The 24,633-nt window shown below is 42.3% G+C and overlaps 1 protein-coding gene across 2 annotated transcripts; it reads left to right on the top strand.

Annotated features, from left to right (window-relative positions):
• Positions 1–3,867: 3,867 nt before the first annotated feature.
• Positions 3,868–23,392, top strand: LOC106576584 (uncharacterized). Of its 2 annotated transcripts, XM_014153819.3 has the most exons (12): positions 3,868–4,048; positions 4,810–5,009; positions 5,544–5,645; positions 8,230–8,325; positions 10,758–10,868; positions 11,011–11,134; positions 18,473–18,675; positions 18,952–19,050; positions 19,155–19,250; positions 19,372–19,482; positions 19,638–19,761; positions 20,261–23,392. In XM_014153819.3, exons 1-12 carry the CDS (start codon positions 4,021–4,023, stop codon positions 20,443–20,445), a joined length of 1,479 nt encoding a protein of 492 aa, XP_014009294.1. In that variant the 5' UTR covers positions 3,868–4,020; the 3' UTR covers positions 20,446–23,392. The 2 variants fall into 2 exon arrangements, with proteins under 2 accessions (XP_014009294.1, XP_082820224.1); XM_082964098.1 differs by lacking the exon at positions 20,261–23,392 and having other exon boundaries at positions 19,446–19,482.
• Positions 23,393–24,633: the final 1,241 nt, after the last annotated feature.

The raw sequence follows: 24,633 nt of genomic DNA, 5'->3' as shown, positions 1-24,633 counted from the left end.
CTCTGGACTGCACACTGTTGCCGGATACTCTGGACTGCACACTGTTGCCAGATACTCTGGACTGCACACTGTTGCCGGATACTCTGGACTGCACACTGTTGCCAGATACTCTGGACTGCACACTTTTGCCGGCTGGTAGAGGAGAAACCAGGCTGGAGACATGCACCCTAGGGCTAGTGCGGGAAGCAGGAACCGGCCGAGAGGAACTACTATTACGCACTGGAAGCCTGATGCGTGGTGCTGGTACTGGACGTGCCAGTTTAGGTACACGCACCTCAGGGCTAGTGCGGGGAGCAGGAATAGGACGGGTTTGGACTGGGATTATGCACTGGAAGCCTGGTGCGTGTTGCTGGCTTAGGATGTGCCAGATTGGAGACACGCACCTCAAGGCTAGTGCGTGGAGCGGGAAACACTGGACCGTAGAGGCGTACTGGCGGTCTCGAGCGCAGAACTGGCATCGCCCTTACTGGCTGGATGCCCACTTCCCCCCGGCAAATGCAGGGCGCTGGTACTGCGTGTACCGGCCTGAAAATACCCGGCCTCTTCACAGCACCCATCACCCCGAAGCACGGGACCTGTCCAGTCACTGATTGTTTGGGAAAGGTACGGGGATTTGGCCTGGGGCTCAATCCTCGCCCAGCCAAACTACCCGTGTGCCTCCCAAAAAAATATTATTGGGGCTGCCTCTCAGACTCCCTTAACTCCTCCATAGCCCTGGAAATTCTTATCCTCATCTCAGCCCATGTCTCCCGATATTCCACCTGTTGCCGCTCCTTCCTCCGCTGCTTGGTCCATGTTTGGTGGGAGATTGTGTCACAACTGTCGTAAGGAGAGGACCAAAACACAGCAGGGACATGTATACTCATCTTCTTTATTGACGGGAAAATAAGGAAAAAAAAAAAAAAACACGTATACAAAAATAACAAAACGATGAACGACAAAATAACAGTCTTGAAGGCAACACAGCAATCCAAGAACAATCTCCCACAAACACTTAACCAAACACATACCCATATATAGGACTCTCAATCAGAGGCGATCACTGAGTCTGAGGTGCCAACAGAGCTCCTTAAACTTGACCCCAATAAACCATCTGGGTCAGATGGTTTAGACCCTTTCTTCTTTAAGGTTGCTGCCCCTATCATTGCCAAGCCTATCTCTGACCTTTTTAACCTCTCTCCTCTCTGGAGAGGTTCCCATTGCTTGAAAGGCAGCCACGGTGCAATCTTTATTTAAAGAGGAGATCAAGCTGATCCTAACGTTATAGGCCAATTTCTATTTTGCCCTGTTTATCAAAAGTGTTGGAAAAACTTGTCAATAATCAACTGACTGGCTTTCTTGATGTCTATAGTATTCTCTCTGGTATGCAATCTGGTTTCTGCTCAGGTTATGGATGTGTCACTGCAACTTTAAAGGTCCTAAATGATGCCACCATTGCCCTTTATTCTAAGCAATGTTGTGCTGCTATTTTTATTGACTTAGCCAAAGCTTTTGATACGGTAGACCATTCCATTCTTGTGGGCTGGCTAAGGAGTATTGGTGTCTTTGGCCTGGTTTGCTAACTACCTCTCTCAAAGAGTGCAGTGTATAAAGTCAAAACATCTGTTGTCTCAGCCACTGCCTGTCACCAAGGGAGTACCCCAAGGCTCAATCCTAGGCTCCACGCTCTTCTCAATTTACATCAACAACATAGCTCAGGCAGTAGGAAGCTCTCTCATCCATTTATATGCAGATGATACAGTCTTATACTCAGCTGGCCCCTCCCTGGGTTTTGTGTTAAATGCTCTACAACAAAGCTTTCTTAGCATCCAACAAGCTTTCTCTACCCTTAACCTTGTTCTGAACACCTCCAAAACAAAGGTAATGTGGTTTGGTAAGAAGAATCCTCCTCTCCCCACCGGTGTGATTACTACCTCTGAGGGTTTAGAGCTTGAGGTAGTCACCGGATAGAAGTACTTGGGAGTATGGCTAGACGGTTACACTGTCCTTCTCTCAGCACATATCAACGCTGCTGCCTAAGGTTAAATCTAGACATGGTTTCCTCTATCGTAATCGCTCCTCGTTTACCCCAGCTGCCAAACTAACCCTGATTCAGATGACCATCCTACCCATGCTAGATTACGGAGACGTAATTTATAGATCGGCAGGTAAGGGTGCTCTCGAGCGGTTAGATGTTCTTTACCATTCGGCCATCAGATTTGCCACCAATGCTCTTTATAGGACACAATACTGCACTCTATACTCCTCTGTAAACTGGTCATCTTTGTATACCTGTCGCAAGACCCACTGGTTGATGCTTATTGATAAAACCCTCTTAGGCCGCACTCCCCCATCTGGGATACCTACTGCAGCCCTCATCCTCCACATACAACACCCGTTCTGCCAGTCACATTCTGTTTAAGGTCCCCAAAGCATCCATGGGTCACTCCTCTTTTCAGTTTGCTGCAGCTAGAGACTGGAACGAGCTGCAAAAAACACTCAAACTGGACAGTTTTATCTCCATCTCTTCAAGCAAAGACTCAATCATGGACACTCTTACTGACAGTTGTGGATGCTTCGCGTGATGTATTGTTTTCTCTACTTTCTTGCCCTTTATGCTGTTGTCTGTGCCCAATAATGTTTGTACCATGTTTTGTACTGCTACCATGTGGTGCTGCTGCCATGTTGTGTTGCTACCATGTCGTTGTCATGTGTTGCTGCCATGTTATGTGGTTGTCTTAGGTCTCTCTTTATGTAGTTCTATCGTGTTGTGTGTTTTGTTCTATATTTTCTTATATTATTTATTTATTTATTTTTAATCCCATGCCCCCGTCCCCGCAGGAGGCCTTTTGTCTTTTGGTAGGCCGTCATTGTAAATAAGAATTTGTTCTTAACTGACTTGCCTAGTTAAATAAAGGTAAAAATAAATAAATAAATAAAATAATTTGTTCTTAACTGACCTGCCCAAAATAAAATAAAAAGTGGAGACAGGTTAAAGAAGGATTTTTAAGCCTTGATACATTGAGACATGGATTGTGTATGTGTGCAAGTCAGTGGGTGAATGACCAAGACAAAAGATTTAAGTGCCTTTGAACAGGGTATTGTTGTAGGTGCCAGGCGCACCGGTTTGTGTCGAGAACTGCAACGCTGCTGGGTTTTTCATGCTCAACAGTTCCCTGTGTGTATCAAGAATGGTCCACCACCCAAAGGACATCCAGCCAACTTTACACAACTGCGGAAAGCATTGGAGTCAATTGAGGCTGTTCTGAGGACAAAAGGGTGAGGAACCTCCATCCATCATGTGGGTCTAGGGTTGTCAACATCTCACCCCAGCCTTCCCTGTTCCTCTAAAGGTCATCACCCTCTCTCAACCCCAGCCTTCATTTATCCTCTCTGCCTCAGTGGCCAGCTGCCTGTCTCTGGCTCTCTGCCTTACACAATGTCACCCAGCCCTGACCTGCTGCACCGCGTTGATGCTCCTATTTACAGTGCACTTACGAGAATTGTACCACACTGTGCCACCACTGTCAATCGACAATAATAGTAATAGCTTAATACGGACACAGGGTGGTGCTATAATGTCAGAATTCATCGTCGTCATCATTATGAGGGCCTTCAAAAAAAATTGTATGAAAATTGTATGAAGACGTAATAATGACAATTGCCATTTACATTACATATAAACATGCACACTTGTCCTACTACATATGGGCTTTGCATGAGCTATTCTTACACTTTTTCATCGACTTTTTAAATGAATTTAGTGTAATAAATATGATGTAGCGGTAGTATGAACACGCCCATTAAAATACAGAACAAAGGCATAGCAGTAGGTAGTAGTTTGCGATGTAATAAGTGTAATATTGTGAAAAACAAGAAAACCCGGAAACTGATGGAAACAACTTCCGTTCCTCACTGCCTGAATGGAATGAAGAGAGAACGGCGACTCTTAGACCGGGAAGTGGGGCATCTAAATCATATCTAGCTAGCTAACTTTTCAAGTATACGTTAGCTTCCTGTTGACTATTGTATGAGGCCGAGATGCAAAGTCAGGATCCATGCGAAAATTGTAAGTTAACGATAGAAATTGTTAACACATTTGTTAACGTAGCTAACGTTAGCTAGGTTTGGTGTGCGTTCGATGTTCAACATGGCGTATGCCGTATCTTGCCCTATGATCCCGCCCTGCCTGAAATGTAGTCTAGGCTAGCTGAAATGGTGGCACTGGCAAGTCCACGGATCTGCAATATCGATATGTCTAGACCGTTTCGAAATCGTTCATGACTTTATTTAACTCTATATCGTAAAATCAGCAGTTGCTTCATCCATTGTTGTACTTATTAATGATATTTACCCATTGTTTCTTGAAAAATACAACCTGTATGCCTCATGAGCTAAGTTCTACTGTCGTACCCAATGATGTATATAAACCATTGGTCGTACCCCATCATAACCCAAAATATAAGCTTGTTTTATTACAATGTTTGTCAACAATGTAATTGTAAACAAACACTACATAGTCTCAAAACATGACTAAAACTATAATTTTGATATCATGGATAGCTATTTCTATTTGAGTGGTTACATTTCTCCAGCCCCGTCCCTTAACTTTTTACCTTAACATGGGTGGAGAGTCGGGACTCCGCTTTGTCATTGTTTCTACTGCTGGTGGCTGCTTTAAATATATCATTAACATAACATATATTTTTAGTAACGTTAGCCTAAAGTGTATTAACTTTTTAGCTAGAGCTAGCAACCTAGGTCCTATGAATGCACGCGCCTAGTCAGGGTAACCGTGTGTCGGCTAACAATTTATTTTCCTATTTTTAGGTCCTCTTCTTCTTCCCTCTCTGCGTCTCTTCATTCCACCACTGCGGCTTGTCTCTGCAGCCATGTGGCAAGTGGTTCAACGAGGAGACGTTCAAGATTATGGGATGCTGGAGGAGTTTGTCACCATGGTTACAGAGATTGTGCCAGAGCTATGGAGTTGCAGTCAGAGGGCCCAACTCCTCCTGGGGCTTAGAGCAAGGGTAAGAGATTGGGTTCATAATGGGGAAAATAAACATGCAACAAGATGATAATGGTTGTCCTAGCCTTTAGCCCAAACATAGACCTAGAACTCCTACATATCCCACATAGACCTCGAACTCCTACGTATCCTACATAGACCTCGAACTCCTACATATCCTACATAGACCTAGAACTCCTACATATCCTACACAGACCTTGAACTCCTACACAGACCTTGAACATGTTTCATCCACCTTTAGATGCAGATATTTATAGTTATCATAGTAAACACCACAATGCACCCTGGGGCTACCCGAGCCTTTAGCTCTGACCAGATAGTGTAGACAGTTGACTCTGGCCTTACAACGATCTGGTAATGGTAATTGACTGAGATGAAGACCCTGACGTTGATTAACTCAATTGAATACTGACATTGGGCCTTATCTAGGCTATCTTTCATTTTCTCAAAATGTATCCCAATGAGAACAGAGCAGTGCCTAGGAAGTTTTGGGTTGACCTTTGACCGACTACTGACTGGCCATTTGTCATTTCAGCTGGTTCTGGAGTTGTGTCGCACTGAGCAGACATTAGACCTCACGAATATTCAAAAACACCTGGACAGGATCCGATCCCTCACATCCACTGGGGAAGCAGAGGTGAGTATCTTTCAAAGAGGGATTGGAGGTGAAGAACACATGCCTATGTCAGTGGGCACACTCACTGATGTTCACTGATGGGTAAATCCATTTGAATTCAATCACTTTTTGACAACAATCCTTTTAAATTGAACGAAACCTTCCATGCATATTTGTTCATTGTAGAAGTGCTCAGAAAGTGACCTGAATGCCAAAACATTCAAAAGATAAAGGTATACCCGACCATACCATGACATCATGTCTTCATCACTAAAAAAGATAACCAGTTGAGATTGATATCATTGAAAAACGAGCAGACAGTGTTTTCAAACGATTTTATAGTTTCTTTAAAAACTTTTATTTTAATTTTTTTATAATCATTGTCATTTTTTAACCTTAAATGTAAATGATCTAAAAACACTTAAACTCAGATTCTTTTCATATTTGCATATGTTGTAGCTCAGACCCTATTTTACATCAACTGAAGTTTTTGTGTTGAACCTGCAATCGGTTGAGACACAACGTACTCTTAAATACAGGGTGTCATGTTGTCGCTGATAAATGTACTAAAATGGGAATCAAATTGAAATGTCTACTTTCAAATGGTACCACAAAAATGTATGTAGGTCCACACATTAGAGAATGTTGACTAGAATGAAATATCTGTTGTTTTAAATGATACTATCAATCCTTCATAGGAAACATATTGAAATCATAGAAATATGGATAATAGACATGACCATTTTAAGTTGACATTTGACAGTGGGTGGACTTGCGGGCATCTTTGTGGTAGAAAATTAAAAGTAAACATTTCCATTCAATTAAAATAATGGTGTACCAGCTAACTTGCAGTGGTCTGGGGGGATTGGCACATTCTATACATTCTATTTCTATGATTGAAATGACACCCACCCTTTATTCAAGAGCATGTTGTGTCTCAACCGATGGCGGGCTCAACACAAAAACCTCAGATGATGTATTGACGGCAGGTAGCCTAGTGGTTAGAGCGTTGGGCCAGTAACCGAACTGTTGCTAGATCGAATCCCCGAGCTGATAAGGTACAAATCTGTCCTTCTGCCCCTGAACAAGGCAGTTAACCCACTGTTCCTAAGCCGTCATTGTAAATAAGAATTTGTTCTTAACTGACTTGCCAGGTTAAATAAAAGGTTTAAACTATAACATATGGGAATATGAAACAAATCTGAGATTACTTGTTTTTAGATCACTGACGTTAAAGGTTAATAAATGTCATAATTTGTGTGTGTGTGTGTGTGTGTGTGTGTGTGTGTGTGTGTGTGTGTGTACCAGCTAACTTGCAATTGAGACATGGATTGTGTATGTGTGCAACTCAGTGGGTGAATGACCAAGAGAAAGATTTAAGTGCCTTTGAACAGGGTATTGTTGTAGGTGCCAGGCGCACCGGTTTGTGTCGAGAACTGCAACGCTGCTGGGTTTTTCATGCTCAACAGTTCCCTGTGTGTATCAAGAATGGTCCACCACCCAAAGGACATCCAGCCAACTTTACACAACTGCGGAAAGCATTGGAGTCAATTGAGGCTGTTCTGAGGGCAAAAGGGTGAGGACCCTCCATCCATCATGTGGGTCTAGGGTTGTCAACATCTCACCCCAGCCTTCCCTGTTCCTCTAAAGGTCATCACCCTCTCTCAACCCCAGCCTCCATTTATCCTCTCTGCCTCAGTGACCAGCTGCCTGTCTCTGGCTCTCTGCCTTACACAATGTCACCCAGCCCTGACCCGCTGCACCGCGTTGATGCTCCTATTTACAGTGCACTTACGAGAATTGTACCACCCTGTGCCACCACTGTCAATCGACAATAATAGTAATAGCTTAATACGGACACAGGGTGGTGCTATAATGTCAGAATTCATCGTCGTCATCATTATGAGGGCCTTCAAAAAAATTGTATAAAGATGTAATAATGACAATTGCCATTTACATTACATATAAACATGCACACTTGTCCTACTACATATGGGCTTTGCATGAGCTATTCTTACACTTTTTCATCGACTTTTTAAATGAATTTAGTCTAATAAATATGATGTAGCGGTAGTATGAACACACCCATTAAAATACAGAACAAAGGCATAGCAGTAGGTAGTAGTTTGAGATGTAATAAGTGTAATAAGTGTAATATTGTGAAAAACAAATATATATATATATATATATATATATATATATATATATAAAAATGACAACCTTTCTTGTAACCGTTTATCTTTTCCAGTGACGAAGACATGGATGTCTCATGGTATGGTGGGGTATGCAAAATGGGTCAACTTTAAGCACCTTTACCTCCTGAATGTTTTGGCATTCCGGTACAAAAAGTAACTTTCTGACCACTTCTTCCGTGGGTAAATATGTATGGAATGTTTTATTTAAATCAAAACAGATGCTGTCAAAAAGTAATTGAATTCAAATGGATTTAACCTGATGTGCCCCCAGCTGGCTGGACAATCATCTTTAGGACCAATGCAAACTCCACCCACCCGTGTCACCAGGCGGTACCAAACCAACCAGACAGTATTGTGTGATTTGAGTTGTAAGCTTCAATGATGTAATAGTTGTGCATGTTTTGTTGCAGTCAAATGATGCAGAGGTGCAATTATCTGAATCAAACTTTGTGGAGCTGGTTGAATCTCTGCTGAAAGACCCAAGTGAAAGGGAGAACTTCTACCAGGTTCGTTTCTCCATTTACAGTTGAAGTAGGAAGTTTACATACACTTAGGTTGGAGTCATTAAAACCCGTTTTTAAACCACTGCACAAATTTCTAGTTAACAAACTATAGTTTTGGCAAGTCGGTTAGGACATCTACTTTGTGCATGACCCAACTAATATTTCCAACAATTGTTTACAGACAGATTATTTCACTTATCACAATTCCAGTGGGTCAGATGTTTACATACACTAAGTTGACTGTGCCTTTAAACAGCATTGGAAATTCCAGAAAATGATGTCATGGCTTTAGAAGCTTCTGATAGGCTAATTGACATCATTTGAGTCAATTGGAGGGGTACCTTTGGATGTATTTCAAGGCCTACCTTCAAACTCAGTGCCTCTTTGCTTGACATCATGGGAAAATCAAGAGAAATCAGCCAAGACCTCAGGTTCATCCTTGCTTCATCCTTGGGAGCAATCAGGTTCATCCTTGGGAGCAATTTCCAAACGCCTGAAGGTACCACGTTCATCTGTACAAACAATAGTACGCAAGTATAAACACCATGGGACCACGCAGCCGTCATACCGCTCAGGAAGGAGATGCGTTCTGTCTCCTAGAGATGAACGTACTTTGGTGTGAAAAGTGCAAATCAATCCCAGAACAACAGCAAAGGACCTTGTGAAGATGCTGGAGGAAACAGGTACAAAAGTATCTATATCCACAGTAAAACGAGTCCTATATCGACATAACCTGAATGGCTGCTCAGCAAGGAAGAAGCCACTGCTCCAAAACCGCCATAAAAAAGCCAGACTACGGTTTGCAACTGCACATGGGACAAAGATGTTACTTTTTGGAGAAAGGTTCTCTGGTCTTCCCTGTGGCTCAGTTGGTAGAGCATGGTGTTTGCAACGCCAGCATGGTGTGTGCAACGCCAGGGTTGTTGGTTCGATTCCCACGGGGGGCCAGTACAAAAAAATGAAATGAAATGTATGCATTCACTACTGTTAGTCGCTCTGGATACTAAAATGTAAAAATGTGGTCTGATGAAACAAAAATAGAACTGTTTGGCCATAATGACCATTGTTACGTTTGGAGGAAAATGGGGGAGGCTTGCAAGCCTCGAACACCATCCCAACCATGAAGCACGGGGGTGGCAGCATCATGTTGTGGGGGTGCTTTGCTGCAGGAGGGACTGGTGCACTTCAGAAAATAGATGGCATCATGAGGTAGGAAAATTATGTGGATATATTGAAGCAACATCTCAAGACATCAGTCAGGAAGTTAAAGCTTGGTGGCAAATGGGTCTTCAAATGGACCATGACCCCAAGCATACTTCCAAAGTTGTGGCTTAAGGACAACAAAGCCAAGGTATTGGAGTGGCCATCACAAAGCCCTGACCAAGGAGGCCTACAAACCTGACTCAGTTACACCAGCTCTGTCAGGAAGAATGGGCCAAAATTCACCCAACATATTGTGGGAAGCTTGTGGAAGGCTACCCAAAATGTTTGACTCAAGTTAAACAATTTAAAGGCAATGCTACCAAACACTCAATTAGTATATGTAAACTTCTGACCCACTGGGAATGTGATGAAAGAAATAAAAGCTGAAATAAATCATTCTCTCTACTATTATTCTGACATTTCACATTCTTAGAATAAAGTGGTGATCCTAACTGACCTAAGACAGGGAATTTTTACTTGGATTAAATGTCAGGAATTGTGAAAAGCTGAGTTTAAATGTATTTGGCTAAGGTGTATGTAAACTTCCGACTTCAACTGTAGACTTCGCTCCATTTAGTCTTCGCTACAGTTAGAAACTAGCCTGGTAGCAGATCTGCTTGTGCCTACTCCATTGTCAATGTTTGGCCTCACAATTCCATAAGGATGCCCATGATTTTGGAATGTGATGTTCGACGAGCAGGGGTCCACATACTTTTGGTCATGTGTGGCTCAGTTGGTAGAGCATGGTGTTGGCAACGCCAGGGTTGTGGGTTCGATTCCCATGGGGGGCCAGTACGGGGGAAAAAATGTATGAAATGTATGCATTCACTACTGTAAGTCGCTCTGGATAAGAGCGTCTGCTAAATTACTAAAATGTAAATGTAAATGAGTTGGCAAGAAAGCAGAAACAGACTAGCACCCAGGCTAGTTAGAACTCTGAGGGGCTGTGTTTTTATATTCTACATGTTACATCCATGCACAAGACTGCATCTACAGTAAATTAAAGTACAATATTTATATGTTTGAGTCCTTCTCATTCACACATACTGTCTCTCCACCTCCAGGTGTTTGTGGTTTAGTGATGATTTCTTTATAGATCAAACAAAAGGCTAAAACGTTCTGCTTTAGGATGTTGAAGTGACTGTATGATGCTCTAAGACCAAAGGTAATATCAGTACACATTTTAGCCAAATTATGGACATTAATTATTACATTAATTTATTCTCTCCTAGGACGTGTTCCCTGTGGAATTTGGGCCCAAGTATGACACTGCAATACAGATGCTGATGTTAGAATTCCTTTCCAGATTTGAGAAGTTACTTCCCATACCAGACCTTGAACAGGTAATAAGAATGAATAACACCTTTATCTAATTAGCTTGGGAAATTAGAAGTCAAGAATCAATATGTTCATGTTTAAGAAACTGTGTGTTGGACATGAGTATGTAGTTGTTAATGCTTTTAAACCATGTTCCTCTCTCTGAAGACTGCCTCCTTGTTAAATGCTGTCCCCTCTGCCCTGGAGAAATGTTTACAATTTGTACCTGACCCCATACAATTGAGGACCCTGCTCCAGTACCACAGAAAACATGGACATTTGGACTCCATCCGTAAGTATCATACAGATTTATAGAGGATCCATGGCTTGGATTGGTTCTGCAAAAATGGCAAATGATGAGTGTCGGGTAGAGTAATTATGTATAGGAAATATATTATTGGTTATGTTTGTCTGGTAATAGTTTATATTTGAGGCATTGATATAATTATCATATGCTGTTCAATTTAACCTTCATTTTTTTCATTGTCTCCCTCTTTTGCATAAAAAGGAACTCCATCATCCTTTGGTGACTGCATCCTCTCCTCTCTGTCTCTTCCTCCATATGTGCAAGTGGTGACTGCCCCACATGTAGCCTCAGATACACAATCAGAAAGCATGAATTTGGAGGGAATGGAAGCAAGAGAGTTGTTGGAGAATCGGACAAAGGAAATCGATGTACTAGTCCCAGCAGATGAAGTTAGAAGATACATAATTACTGAGCCAGATTACAGTATGGACATGGAGTCTGCCGTTGGGGAAATTGACAATCAAGCTGTCACTGGCTTGAATTTACTCAGACCATCACATTTTCAACAATTAAAACGAAGCAAAAGGCTGCAGATTAAGAATTTTTTTTCAAAACGACGGAAACCTCGAAAGATCGATTCCTCCGTGCGTGCAATCAAACAGCCATCATCCAAGGTGCGCGTCTCCCCCAAAGGACGAAAACCACGAAAGACTGATTCTTCCAGGCATGCAATCAAACAGCCATCATCCTCCAAGTGTCGGCCCTCCCCAAAGAAGTCATGCAAAAGAGGCCCATTCAGTAAGACATGTGAAGTGTGTGGGAAGACTTTCACTCGAGTCACAGCCATGAAAAGACATCAGCTAACCCACACTGGAGATCTCAAGTTTAAGTGTCTCATGTGTGAAAAAAGCTTCAGGGATGGTCATAATCTGAAGAGACACCAGAAGCGAGTTTGTGAAAAGGAGCTAAACATGTTGGATGAAGATAAAAATGAGGAAGAGATGCCACAACCCTCAACTAGCAAATCTGAGATCACATCACTCCTCAAGACTCCCTCTCCACCAGGGCCATCTCATCAAGGAACTCTGGACACTATCACATCCTCTAACACATGCTCTGTGTGTGGGAGGTATTTTGCTCGTACTTCAAGCTTGGTGAGGCACATGAGCTCCCACTCAAAAGAGCGTCCATTTGGGTGTGTCAATTGTGATAAGAGATTCAAGTATTCGTACGATTTGAAAAAACACCAGAGAGAATTGTGTCAGAAAATGACCCAGGGAGATTTGTGTCAGGATGTTGGTCAGAACATGGCACAACAAAAGAGTGGCCCGGAACCAGAGAAGGTTTTTCTTGCCACTGCAGAGAATCGAACCCAGATAGATTCCAAAACCTGTTATGTCTGTGGTAAGATTTTGACTTGTACCTCACAGATGGAAAGGCACTTGAAATCTCACTCAAAGGCACGTCCCTTTAATTGTGCTATTTGTGAGAGAAGTTTTAAGTACAAAGATACCTTGAAGAAACATCAGGAAATCCTTGGCCACGAGGGCATCCTAGAAGACTTGGGTCAGAGTGTGGACCAGCAAGAAGTGGAAGTTAACACAGAGAGTTGCATCAGCCATCTCACTACCAAGGAAAACGACACTGGGACCCTTATCATGGCTGCTACTTCAGTGCCGACTCTCAAAGAACCCAAACCATGCACTGTGTGTGGGAAGATTTTTAACCGTGCTTCAGTTATGGCTATTCATATGAGATCCCATTCAGATGAGCGTCCTTATCAATGTGGTAACTGTGAACAGCGCTTCAAGTACATGCACAATCTGAATCAACACCAGAGATATATCTGTAAGGTGAACCGAGAAGAGTCCTCTCAGATGGTAAACCAGCACCAAGAGGAGTCTAGTGAACTGCTGGCTGTTAAGGCTAATACCCCAGCGACATCTACCGGGCAACTACAACTGGTTCACTGGTGTAAAAAATGTGGAAAGAGTTTCGATGACATCTGTAATTTGAAGCAACACCAGGAAAGTTCATGCAAAGAGGAAAAAATAAAGGTGGTCTTCAAATGTGAAAAAAGAAAGGTTGTCTTCAAATGTGATGATTGTGGGAAGGACTTCAAAGGTTCATCATCCCTAAGGACACACAAGCGAATTCACAACCCATTCTATTGCTCTGATTGTGGAAGGGTCCTCCCAAACTCCATTGCCTTTGACAGACACAAGCTGATGCAGCACAAGGAAATCCAGTGTACCATGTGTGAGAAGACCTTTACCCTGTTGGGGCGTCTGAGAGATCACTATCTGCATCAACATAAATTCACAGGACCATACCCCTGCTCTCAATGTGAGAAAACTTTTACCCAGTTAAGATACCTTGTTGAACATGAGAGAGTTCACTCAGGAGAGTACCCTTACCAGTGCTCTGTTTGTCAAGCAAAGTTCAATAAAGCAAATTCTCTAACAATACACAGTAGGAAGCACACAGGAGAAAAGCCGTTCCTGTGCTGGCAGTGTGGAAAGAGCTACAAGGATCGTGGAAACCTGTCAATGCATATGGGGACTCACTCAGAGGAGAAGCCCTTTTCTTGTTCGCAGTGTGACATGACTTATCGGACAAAGATTCAGCTGAATACACACATTGAACAAGTTCATGAGGGGGTGAGATATACCTGTGCAGTCTGTGGGAAGCAGTTTTTGAAAGCAGTGTCATTGATAAGACATGAACTCACTCACACGGGGGAAAGACCATGGTCATGCTCCTATTGCACAAAAACCTTCATCACTGCCAATGAAAGGAGATTGCATGAAAGATACCATACTGGTGAGCGACCATACAAATGCCAAGACTGTGGAAAGTCCTTCGTACAGTTATGTTTCCTGAAATCACACCAACGACTTCACACAGGAGAGAAGCCATTTGCATGCAGCGTTTGTGACAAACGTTTCAGATTAAATTACCATAGGCAAAGACACGAGCAAACCCATACAGGAAAACAGAAGCCACATGTGTGTGCGGAATGTGGGTTAGCTTTCGCTCAAAGAAAGCGCCTGACTGAACACCAATGCACTCACTCCTTGAGTTAAAAAGTACTTTTTTAAAACTCTAATGTTCCTTTGTATTGTTATTCATTTTAAGACAGTACATTGGGGAAAGTAGTGAGGGAGACAAATTAGGGGCACAGACAGAAAGAAGGGCAGAGAAGGGGCTTGAACCCTTGTAGTGTACTATAAATAAAAACACAGGTTTAACACCTCAGGTTTGAATTAATATTCTATTTTTCAGCTTTGTTTCATAATTCCGTGGATAATTTCAATAGCTAATTTGTAGTATGTACAGTAAAGGATGAAACGTGTAAAATGTTATTCTGAAATAACCACAACATTGCATTTTATGATTATGGCAATAATAAAAGAGGACATGAAAATATCCATGTGTGTATTCACATTTGTAACTTTTGGAAAATATACACTTCATAGAGAAGTCAACCAATGCTTGCAAAAATATCTGTTAAACTGGAACAAAATTATTAATTACGTTTGATTTTACTGCAAGGTAGGCTAATCCATGGAAAGGTCCTTTGCAGGAAGGGTATCTGGCATAAAGGCTATTGACATTTTTATTTTACAGTTTCATGATATTTACGCACTTCCCGTTGGGTTTTCTTAATTGTAATAATTATCAAAGGGTATGGCTAACCTATAGTAAGAGTTCCAATATGGCAAACCAAGTCAGTAACTGAATTTGCTGGCAAATATGTCTTTCTAATAATGTACAACTTCACGGGGATTTGTTATTCAGAAATTGGTGGGCGGTAAACGCAACCGGAAATTGAACGGACTAAATTCACTGTCACACTGCTACTGAAGATAAGGTTTAAAACTTGCAAGCCTTTTAACGTAGAAATCATAGCTGTCACACTTAGCAACATTTCATGTTTTTGGGGTGAATATGGTATGAGGACGAGATGGACGAGAATCCTGACGAAAATGGTATTGTGGATTTTGTTAACTTGGTGTGCTTGATGTTCAACATTGCGTATCCTTGCTAAATTTGCATTTGTCGTTCTGCTAGTAATGGGAGGACTAGTATTTCAGAATCACCCACTTATGTTTTGTAAGGGATAGCCTGTTATTAAATAATAATTTATTTGATTTGTGTAGTTATTCAGCGCGCTTTGCATTGTAGAAGGACATAGAGACCTAACTTTACCTTGACAAGAATGCATTGTTTTTACCCCAAATAAGTAATCTGTCTTTTTAAACATATTCTCAACTAATCGGGTGCGCTTTGTTGGTTTGTGCATGCAGTTCGCACGTTTGGGGCATCACCATAGGTTTCATTGTCTGTTGTTTGAAATCTGCTACATTTTAATAAATATTTTAAATATGTATTTGAAGCAGCTCTGTATTATGTTAAATTTAACTTTTGAATCTGTTCAGTTTTCAATCAGGGTTGCGGCTCATATCAATTTCTTTAGCCCCGCATTGTATGTAGATGCTGAGATTGGGCTCCTTGGGACGTCCTTACCCTTTCTTCATTACGTTTCAATTTAAATGGGGTGACGTCAGAGTTGGACGTCCGAAGGGTCCCTTTTATACTGAACAAAACTTTAAACGCAACATGTGACGTTATAGTGTTGGTCCCATGTTTCATGAGCTGAAATAAAGGATCCCAGAAATGTCCGATATGCACAAAAATCTTACTTCTCTCAAATGTTGTGCACATATTTGTTTTCATCCCTGTTAATGAGCATTTCTTCTTTGCCAAGATAATCTGACCACATGACAGGTGGGGCATATCAAGAAGCTGATTAAACAGCATGATCATTAGACAGGTGCACCTTGTGCTGGGGACAATAAAAGGCCACTTTAAATGTTAAGTTTTGTCACACAACACAATGCCACAGATGTCTTAAGTTGAGAGGGAGTGTGCAATTGACATGCTGACTCCAGGAATGTCCACCAGAGCTGTTGCCAGACAATTTAATGTTTATATCTTTACCATAAGCCGCCTCCAACGACATCTGATGATGGCGCCGGAGTGGACGGCTGCCGTCTTATCGGGTCTTAACCAACCATGCTAAAAAAAAATTGCGTTCTTCATAACTTGTTTTGTACATAACGTTGCTGCTACCGTCTCTTATGACCGAAAAGAGCTTCTGGACATCAGAACTGAGATTACTCACCTCAGATTAGACGAAAGGTTTTTCTAAAATGAGTCGGATGAGAGAGATATACTACAGACACCTGACCAGACCCAGATCCCCGTCATTCGCTGGAAACATTTTTGCGGAAAAAGACCAGGGTGCCTTGTGAGGATCAGGCGACAAGTCTCTAATTTGCCATTGCCTTCCGTCATTTACATTTACGTCATTTAGCAGACGCTCTTATCCAGAGCGACTTACAAATTGGTCCTGCTAGCTAACGTTCAATTGGTGGAAAATAAATGGGATGAACTGAAAGCACGAATATCCTACCAACGGGACATTAAAGACTGTAATATCTTATGTTTCACCGAGTCGTGGCTGAATGACGACATTAAGAACATACAGCTGGCGGGTTATGCACTCTATCGGCAGGTTAGAACAGCAGCCTTTGGTAAGACACGGGGCGGGGCCTATGCATATATGTAAACAACAGCTGGTGCATGATATCTCACCTGAGGTAGAGTATCTCATGATAAGCTGTAGACCACACTATCTACCTAGAGAGTTTTCATCTGCCGATGTAAGACCTTTAAACAGGTCAACATTCACAAGGCCGCAGGGCCAGACGGATTACCAGGACGTGTACTCCGAGCATGCGCTGACCAACTGGCAAGTGTCTTCACTGACATTTTTCAACCTCTCCCTGACTGAGTCTGTAATACCAACATGTTTCAAGCAGACCACCATAGTCCCTGTGCCCAAGAACACTTAGGTAACCTGCCTAAATGACTACCGACCCATAGCACTCATGTCTGTAACCATGAAATGCTTTGAAAGGCTGGTCATGGCTCAATTCAAAACCATAATCCAAGAAACCATAGACCCACTCCAATTTGTATACCGCACCAATAGATCCACAGATGATGCAATCTCTATTGCACTCCACGCTGCCCGTTCACACCTAGACAAAAGGAACACCTATGTGAGAGTGCTATTCATTGACTACAGCTCAGCGTTCAACACCGTAGTGCCTTCCAAGCTCATCACTAAACTAAGGACCCTGGGACTAAACACCTCCCTCTGCAACTGGATCCTGGACTTCCTGACGGGCCGCCCCCAGGTAGTAAGGGTAGGTAACAACACATCCGCTACGCTGATCCTCAACACGGGGTCCCCTCGGGTGCGTGCTCAGTCCCCTCCTGTACTCCCTATTCACTCATGACTGCACGGCTAGGCACGACTCCAACGCCGTCATTAAGATTGCTGATGACACAACAGTGGTAGGCCTGATCACCGACAACGATTAGACAGCCAATGGGGAGGAGGTCAGAGACCTGACCGTGTGGCACAAGGACAACAACCTCTCCCTCAACATGATCAAGACAAAAGAGATGATCGTGGACTACAGAAAAAGGAGGACCAAGCACGCCCCCATTCTCAGCGGCAGGGTTGTAGTGGAGCAGGTTAGGAGCTTCAAGTTTCTTGGCATCCACATCACCAACACACTAACATGGTCCAAGCACACCAAGAAAGTCGTGAAGGGGGCATGACAAAACCTATTCCCCATCAGGTGACTGAAAAGATTTGGCATGGGTCCTCAGATCCTCAAAAGGTTTTACAGCGGCACCTTCGAGAGCATCTTGATGGGTTGAATCACTGCCTGTGCCTTGCGGTCGGCCTCCTACAGTGGGTAGTGCGTACGGCCCAGTACATCACCATGGGCAAAGCTTCCTGCCATCCAGGACCTCTATACCAGGCGTTGTCAGAGGAAGGCCTCCAGCCACCCTTTTCTCTCTGCTACTGCACGGCTTCTACACCTGCGGGATCGTCTGAGACCAGCCACCCAGACAGCTGATGAAACTGAGAAGTATTTATGTCTGTAATAAAGCCCTTTTGTGGAGAAAAACGAAGTCTGATTGGCTGGGCCTGGCTTCCAATTGGGTGGGCCTATGCCCTCCTGCGACCCTGCCCAGTCATGTGAAATCCATAAATTAGAACCTAATGAATTTATTTAAATCGATTCATTTTCTTATATGAACTGTAACTCAGTGAAATCGTTGAAATTGTATGTTGTTTTTATTTTTTTGTTCAGTATAGCATTTCCCCTTCTAACTATACCTAGGTTCTATGAATGTGTACACCTGGTCAAGATGACTGTACAGTGCAGTGGGATAACTTCTTAGCTAGCAAGACATCTGGGTGGCTTTGTTTACAAATTATTTTCCTATTTTTAGGTCCCCCTCTTCTTCTTCCCTCTCTGCGTCTCTTCATTCCACCACTGCGGCTTGTCTCTGCAGCCATGTGGCAAGTGGTTCAGCGAGGAGATGTTCAAGATTATGGGATGCTGGAGGAGTTTGTCACCACGGTGACCGACATTGTGCCAGAGCTTTTGAGTTGCAGTCAGAGGGCCCAACTCATTCTGGGGCTTCGAGCAAGGGTAAGAGATTGGGTTCAGAATGGGGAAAATAAACATGCAACAAGATCATTGAGGTTAGTCTCTGACAACAATATTGTTGACTCTAGCATAAAACACCCAGCTGTTAAACATTGACTGAGATGAAGACCCTGACACTGGTTTGTCAAATACTGCCGTTGGCCCTTAGCCTACCTATCTATCATTTTCTCCAAATGTGTCCCAATGAGAACAGAGCAATGCCTATGAAGCGTGTGGTTGACCTTTGTTCTACTCCTGACTGGTCATCTGTAATTTTAGATGGTTCTGGAGTTGTGTCGTACTGAGCAGACAGCAGACCAAGACATTCAGCAACACCTGGACAGGATCCGAAGCCTCATATCCACTGGGGAAGCAGAGGTGAGTATCTTTCTGGGAGGGAGCAAAGACCAATGTCACTCAAAGTATTCTGTCATTGAGTTGTAAAATGTGATTATTTAACTGTTGTACGTGTTTTGTTGCAGTCAGGTGATGCAGAGGTGGAATTATCTGAATCAAACTTTGTGGAGCTGGTTGAATCTCTGCTGAAAGACCCAAGTGAAAGGGAGAACTTTTACCAGGTTTGTTTTGCTCTTATATGGTAGGAAAGTATAAAAGTTTTAGTGGCCTAGTTTTATATTGTTTCAAACCAATATAAATATAGATATTATTGGCATTTTAGGTTAATTTATTCTCTCCTAGGACGTGTTCCCTGTGGAATTTGGGCCCAAGTATGACACTGCAATACAGATGCTGATGTTAGAATTCCTTTCCAGATTTGAGAAGTTACTTCCTATACCAGACCTTGAACAGGTAATAAGAATGAATAACACCTGTATCTAATTAGCTTGGGGAATTAGAAGTCAAGAATACCAATCAGTAATATTTTTCACTTTTAAACAAAGAAACTCAGTGTGACATGAGTTTGTAGTTGTTAATGCTTTTAAACCATGTTCCTCTCTCTCAAGACGGCGTCCTTGTTAAATGCTGTCCCATCTGCCCTGGATAAATGTGTACAGTTTGTACCTGACCCCATACAATTGAGGACCCTGCTCCAGTACCACAGAAAACTTGGACATTTGGACTCCATCCGTAAGTATCATAGTGTTATAGATTGGTTGTGCCAAAATTTCAATTATAAACGGGGTAGTTTGGATCTTGGATGCTGATTGGTTGATACCGCATTTCAGCCATGTGTATATCAAACAATTTGCCACAGTTATGATGTATAAATACTTCTTTACTGCTCTAATTACGTTGGTAACCAGTTTATATTAGCATTAAGGCACCTCTGTTTTTTGGGGGTGTATGGCCAATATACTACTGCTAAGGGCTGTATACAGGCACTCCACATTGCGTCGTGCTTAAGAACAGCCCTTAGCCGTGGTATATTGGCCATATACCACACCCCCTCGGCCTTATTACTTGAATGACTTGTGTCAAGTAGAACAAATATTACTTTTATCTGTAAAAGTTTATATTTGAGGTATTGACATAATTTGCATGTATGATGTTAGTCAACTACTATCGCAAAAAAAGTGTATTCACAGTTTAACTTTTTTTTCATTGTCTCCCTCTTTTGCATAAAAAGGAACTTCATCGTCCTTTGGTGACTGCATCCTCTCCTCTGTCTCTTCCTCCATACGTGCAAGTGGTGACTGCCCCAGATGTAGACTCAGATACACAATCAGAAGGCATGAATTTGGAGGGAATGGAAGCAAGCGAGTTGTTGGAGAATCAGACAAAGGAAATCGATGTACTAGTCCCAGCAGATGAAGTTAGAAGATGCATAATTACTGAGCAGGATTATGGTATGGACATGGAGTCTGCTGTTGGGGAAATTGACAATCAAGCTGTCACTGGCTTGAATTTACTCAGACCATCATATTTTCAACAATTAAAACGAAGCAAAAGGCTGCAGATTAAAGAAATGTGTTCAAAAGGTAGAAAACCTCAAAAGACTGGGCTTGCAAACAGACAGCCATCATCCTCCAAGGTGTGTCCTTCCCCAAAGAATTCATGCAGAAGAGGCCCATTCAATAAGGCATGTGAAGTGTGTGGAAAGACTTTCACTTGGGTCGCAGCCATGAAAAGGCATCAGCTAACCCACACTGAAAATCTCAAGTTTAAGTGCCACAAATGTGAAAAATTCTTCTTGGATGGTCATAATCTGAAGAGACACCAGAGGCGAGTTTGTGAAAAGGAGCTAAACGTGTTGAATGAAGATAAAAATGAGGAAGAGATCCCACAACCCTCAACTAGCAAACCTCAGATCACATCACTCCTCAAGACTCCCTCTCCACCAGGGCCATCTCATCAAGGAACTCTGGACACTATCACATCCTCTAACACATGCTCTGTGTGTGGGAGGTTTTTTACTCGTACTTCAAGCTTGGTGAGGCACATGAGCTCCCACTCAAAAGAGCATCCATTTAGGTGTGTCAATTGTGGTAAGAGATTCAAGTATTCATATGATTTTAGAAAACACCAGAGAGAATTGTGTCAGAAAGTGACCCAGGGAGTTTTGTGTCAGGATGTTGGTCAGAACATGGCACAACAAAAGAGTGGCCCGGAACCAGAGAAGGTTTTTCTTGCCACTGCAGAGAATCGAACCCAGATAGATTCCAAAACCTGTTATGTCTGTGGTAAGATTTTGACTTGTACCTCACAGATGGAAAGGCACTTGAAATCTCACTCAAAGGCACGTCCCTTTCATTGTGCTATTTGTGAGAGAAGTTTTAAGTACAAAGACTCTTTGAAGAAACATCAGGAAATCCTTGGACACGAGGGCATCCTAGAAGACGTTGGCCTGAGTGTGGACCATCAACAAGTGGACGTTAACACAGAGAGTTGCAGCAGCCCTCTCACTACCAAGGAAAACTACACTGAGCCCCTTATCAAGGCTTTTACTCCAGCACCGACTGCCAAAGAACATGCATGCACTGTGTGTGGGAAGATTTTGGACTGTGCTTCTCATTTAGCTACTCATATGAGATCCCATTCAGTGGAGCGTCCTTATCAATGTGTCAACTGTGAGCAGCGTTTTAAGTACAAGCAAAGTTTTAATCAACACCAGAGATATATCTGTAAGGTGAACCAAGAAGAGTCCTCTCAGATGGTAAACCAGCACCAAGAGGAGTCTAGTGAACTGCTGGCTGTTAAGGCTAATACCCCAGCGACATCTACCGGGCAACTACAACTGGTTCACTGGTGTAAAAAATGTGGAAAGAGTTTCGATGACATCTGTAATTTGAAGCAACACCAAGAAAGTTCATGCAAAGAGGAAAAGAGAAAGGTGGTCTTCCAATGTGAAAAAAGAAAGGTTGTCTTCAAATGTGATGATTGTGGGAAGGACTTCAAAGGTTCATCATCCCTAAGGACACACAAGCGAATTCACAACCCATTCTATTGCTCTGATTGTGGAAGGGTCCTCCCAAACTCCATTGCCTTTGACAGACACAAGCTGATGCAGCACAAGGAAATCCAGTGTACCATGTGTGAGAAGACCTTTACCCTGTTGGGGCGTCTGAGAGAACACTATCTGCATCAACATAAATTCACAGGACCATACCCCTGCTCTCAATGTGAGAAAACCTTCACTCAGTTATCATACCTTGTCATCCATGAGAGGGTTCATTCAGGAGAGTACCTGTACCAGTGCTCTGTTTGTCAAGCAAAGTTCAATTCAGCAAATTCTCTAACAATACACAGTAGGAAGCACACAGGAGAAAAGCCGTTCCTGTGCTGGCAGTGTGGAAAGAGCTTCAAGGCTGCTGGAGAACTGTCAGTGCATATGGGGACTCACTCAGAGGAGAGACCATTTTCCTGTTCGCAGTGTGACATGTCCTACAGAACAAAACTTCAGCTGAATTCACACATTGAACAAGTTCATGAGGGGGTGAGATACCCTTGTACAATCTGTGGGAAGCAGTTTTACAAAGCAGTGTCATTGAAAAGACATGAACTCACTCACACAGGAGAAAGACCATTTCCATGCTCCTATTGCACAAAAACCTTCATCACTGCCAATGAAAAAAGGCTGCATGAAAGATACCATACTGGTGAGAGACCATACAAATGCCAAGACTGTGGAAAGTCTTTCATTCAGTCAGGTTACCTGAAATCACACCGACGTCTTCACACAGGAGAGAAGCCATTTGTATGTAGCTTTTGTGATAAAAGTTTCAGATTATCTTATCATAGGTTAAAACACGAGCGAACCCATACCAGAAAAAATAAGCCACATGTGTGTGGAGAATGTGGGTTAGCTTTCGCTCAAAAAAAGCGCCTGACTGAACACCTATGCACTCACCCCGTGAATTAAAATGGAAGGTTTTTTTGGAACTCATGTTCCTTTGTATTGTTATTAATTTTAAGACAGTACAGCAGGGAAAGTAGGGGCACAGACAGAAGGGCAGAGAAGGAGTTTGAACCCTCGTCACCAGGCAGGTATATGTGGACCGGAGTCAAAAGCATTACCACTCTGGCATTTGAGTTCTTGTTTTGTGTGTGTGTGTGTGTGTGTGTGTGTGTATGTATGTGTATATTAACACCTTCTGCTTTTAATAGTTTTTTGTTTGTTGTTCATTTCATATTTTTTTCATAATTCCCTATATAATTTCAATAGCCAAATTGTAATGTAAACTGTTATTCTCAAATAACTACACATTGCATTTTCTGACAATAGCAATAATAAAGGACATGAAAATGTCTGATTTAAAAACGTGTGTATTCACATTCATATCTTGCACAGATTCACTTCATACATTTCTGCAAGCATTGGTTGAATTTTGTATCTGTTGGTGCTGACATCTTCAGGACAGGAATACCGGTTTACTTAACGGAGGAATAAACACACATGTTCATCATTGGTGTTTTAACCAGAACGGGGGAAAATGCACTTTATTTATTTTCGCACATGCGCAGTCATACATCTCTCATAGGGCATGACTGTACCAGTGTAAGAACACAACTCAACAACATATTAGTCCACATGCCAACAGTATCAGTCATATTTGTATCATTCAGGTCAACATCACTGGTCCTCAAATGTCCCAGTGACACTGGAACAAAATTATTAATGACGTTTGATTTAACTGGAAGGTAGGCTAATCCATAGAAAGGTCCTTTTGGAGGAAGGGTGTTTTTTCGGGCATATTGGCTATTTTACATTTTTATCCAAAAGCTTAATCGAGAAATAATTCATCCAAGGTTGGAATATTTGTGACATGTTGGCCTTACTCAGGCCTTCTTTAAACCACTATAACTGTCTCCGCAGGGCAATCAATTACTTTGGGCACGTGAGAGTCAGCAACATGACAGCATACACGAACAGCACAAATGACATACTCAAACAAATGCAACACCATGAATGCTCGAGTGGATCACGTTTGTTAAATCAGTGACCAACCTTTCAAACTGTGTTGCATTGTGGGGATAAACATTTTCCGACATGCGTCTACATGTGGACTGCATGAACTTTACTACAACCATGTGATCAAAAGTCACGAAATTTCGACTGGTCGACTTCAATTTTCTGCAGTTGCTTCTCACCAGCTGCAATTTGCAGCCATCGCCTGCGTTGTGGGAGGCTCTAATGTCCTTAAAAAAAATACTATCAGGTTTTTCCCACCGGTACCATGGTATTTTCCTGCTAAAAAAACGTGATATAAAAATACTAGCTACCATGGAACAAAAATGAAAAATGGTAGTACAATTCAAAAAATACCATGGTTTTGTACTAGTAGCATGTTGTAAAACAAAAGCATGGTAGTTGTTTACAGTGAATTATGATGGTTTGTGCACCACCGTTTTCCGGGTAAAGTGGCCAAAATCGAAGTAATTTATGATACTCGCATAATGCAACATTGACTACTATAGAAGCTCTGAAATGGCTAAGCATAAACCTAGTACCCTCTTAAACCCCTTTAGCTCATTGTGAAAAACCACAACACACATGGTCTA

Source organism: Salmo salar, chromosome 17, assembly GCF_965601325.2.
Source record: "Salmo salar chromosome 17, fSalSal1, whole genome shotgun sequence".
Taxonomy (NCBI): domain Eukaryota; kingdom Metazoa; phylum Chordata; class Actinopteri; order Salmoniformes; family Salmonidae; genus Salmo; species Salmo salar.
The sequence above is the reverse complement of the archived record's forward strand: the minus strand, read 5'-3'. Positions and strand labels throughout refer to the sequence as shown.

Bases quoted from the DNA above. Each gene is read 5' to 3' on its own strand.
- LOC106576584 (XM_014153819.3), top strand. From the start codon at position 4,021: ATGCAAAGTCAGGATCCATGCGAAAATT. The intron at 19,051-19,154 runs GTGAGTATCTTT...GTTTTGTTGCAG, and splicing joins TATCCACTGGGGAAGCAGAG to TCAGGTGATGCAGAGGTGGA. The intron at 19,483-19,637 runs GTAATAAGAATG...CTCTCTCTCAAG, and splicing joins CTATACCAGACCTTGAACAG to ACGGCGTCCTTGTTAAATGC.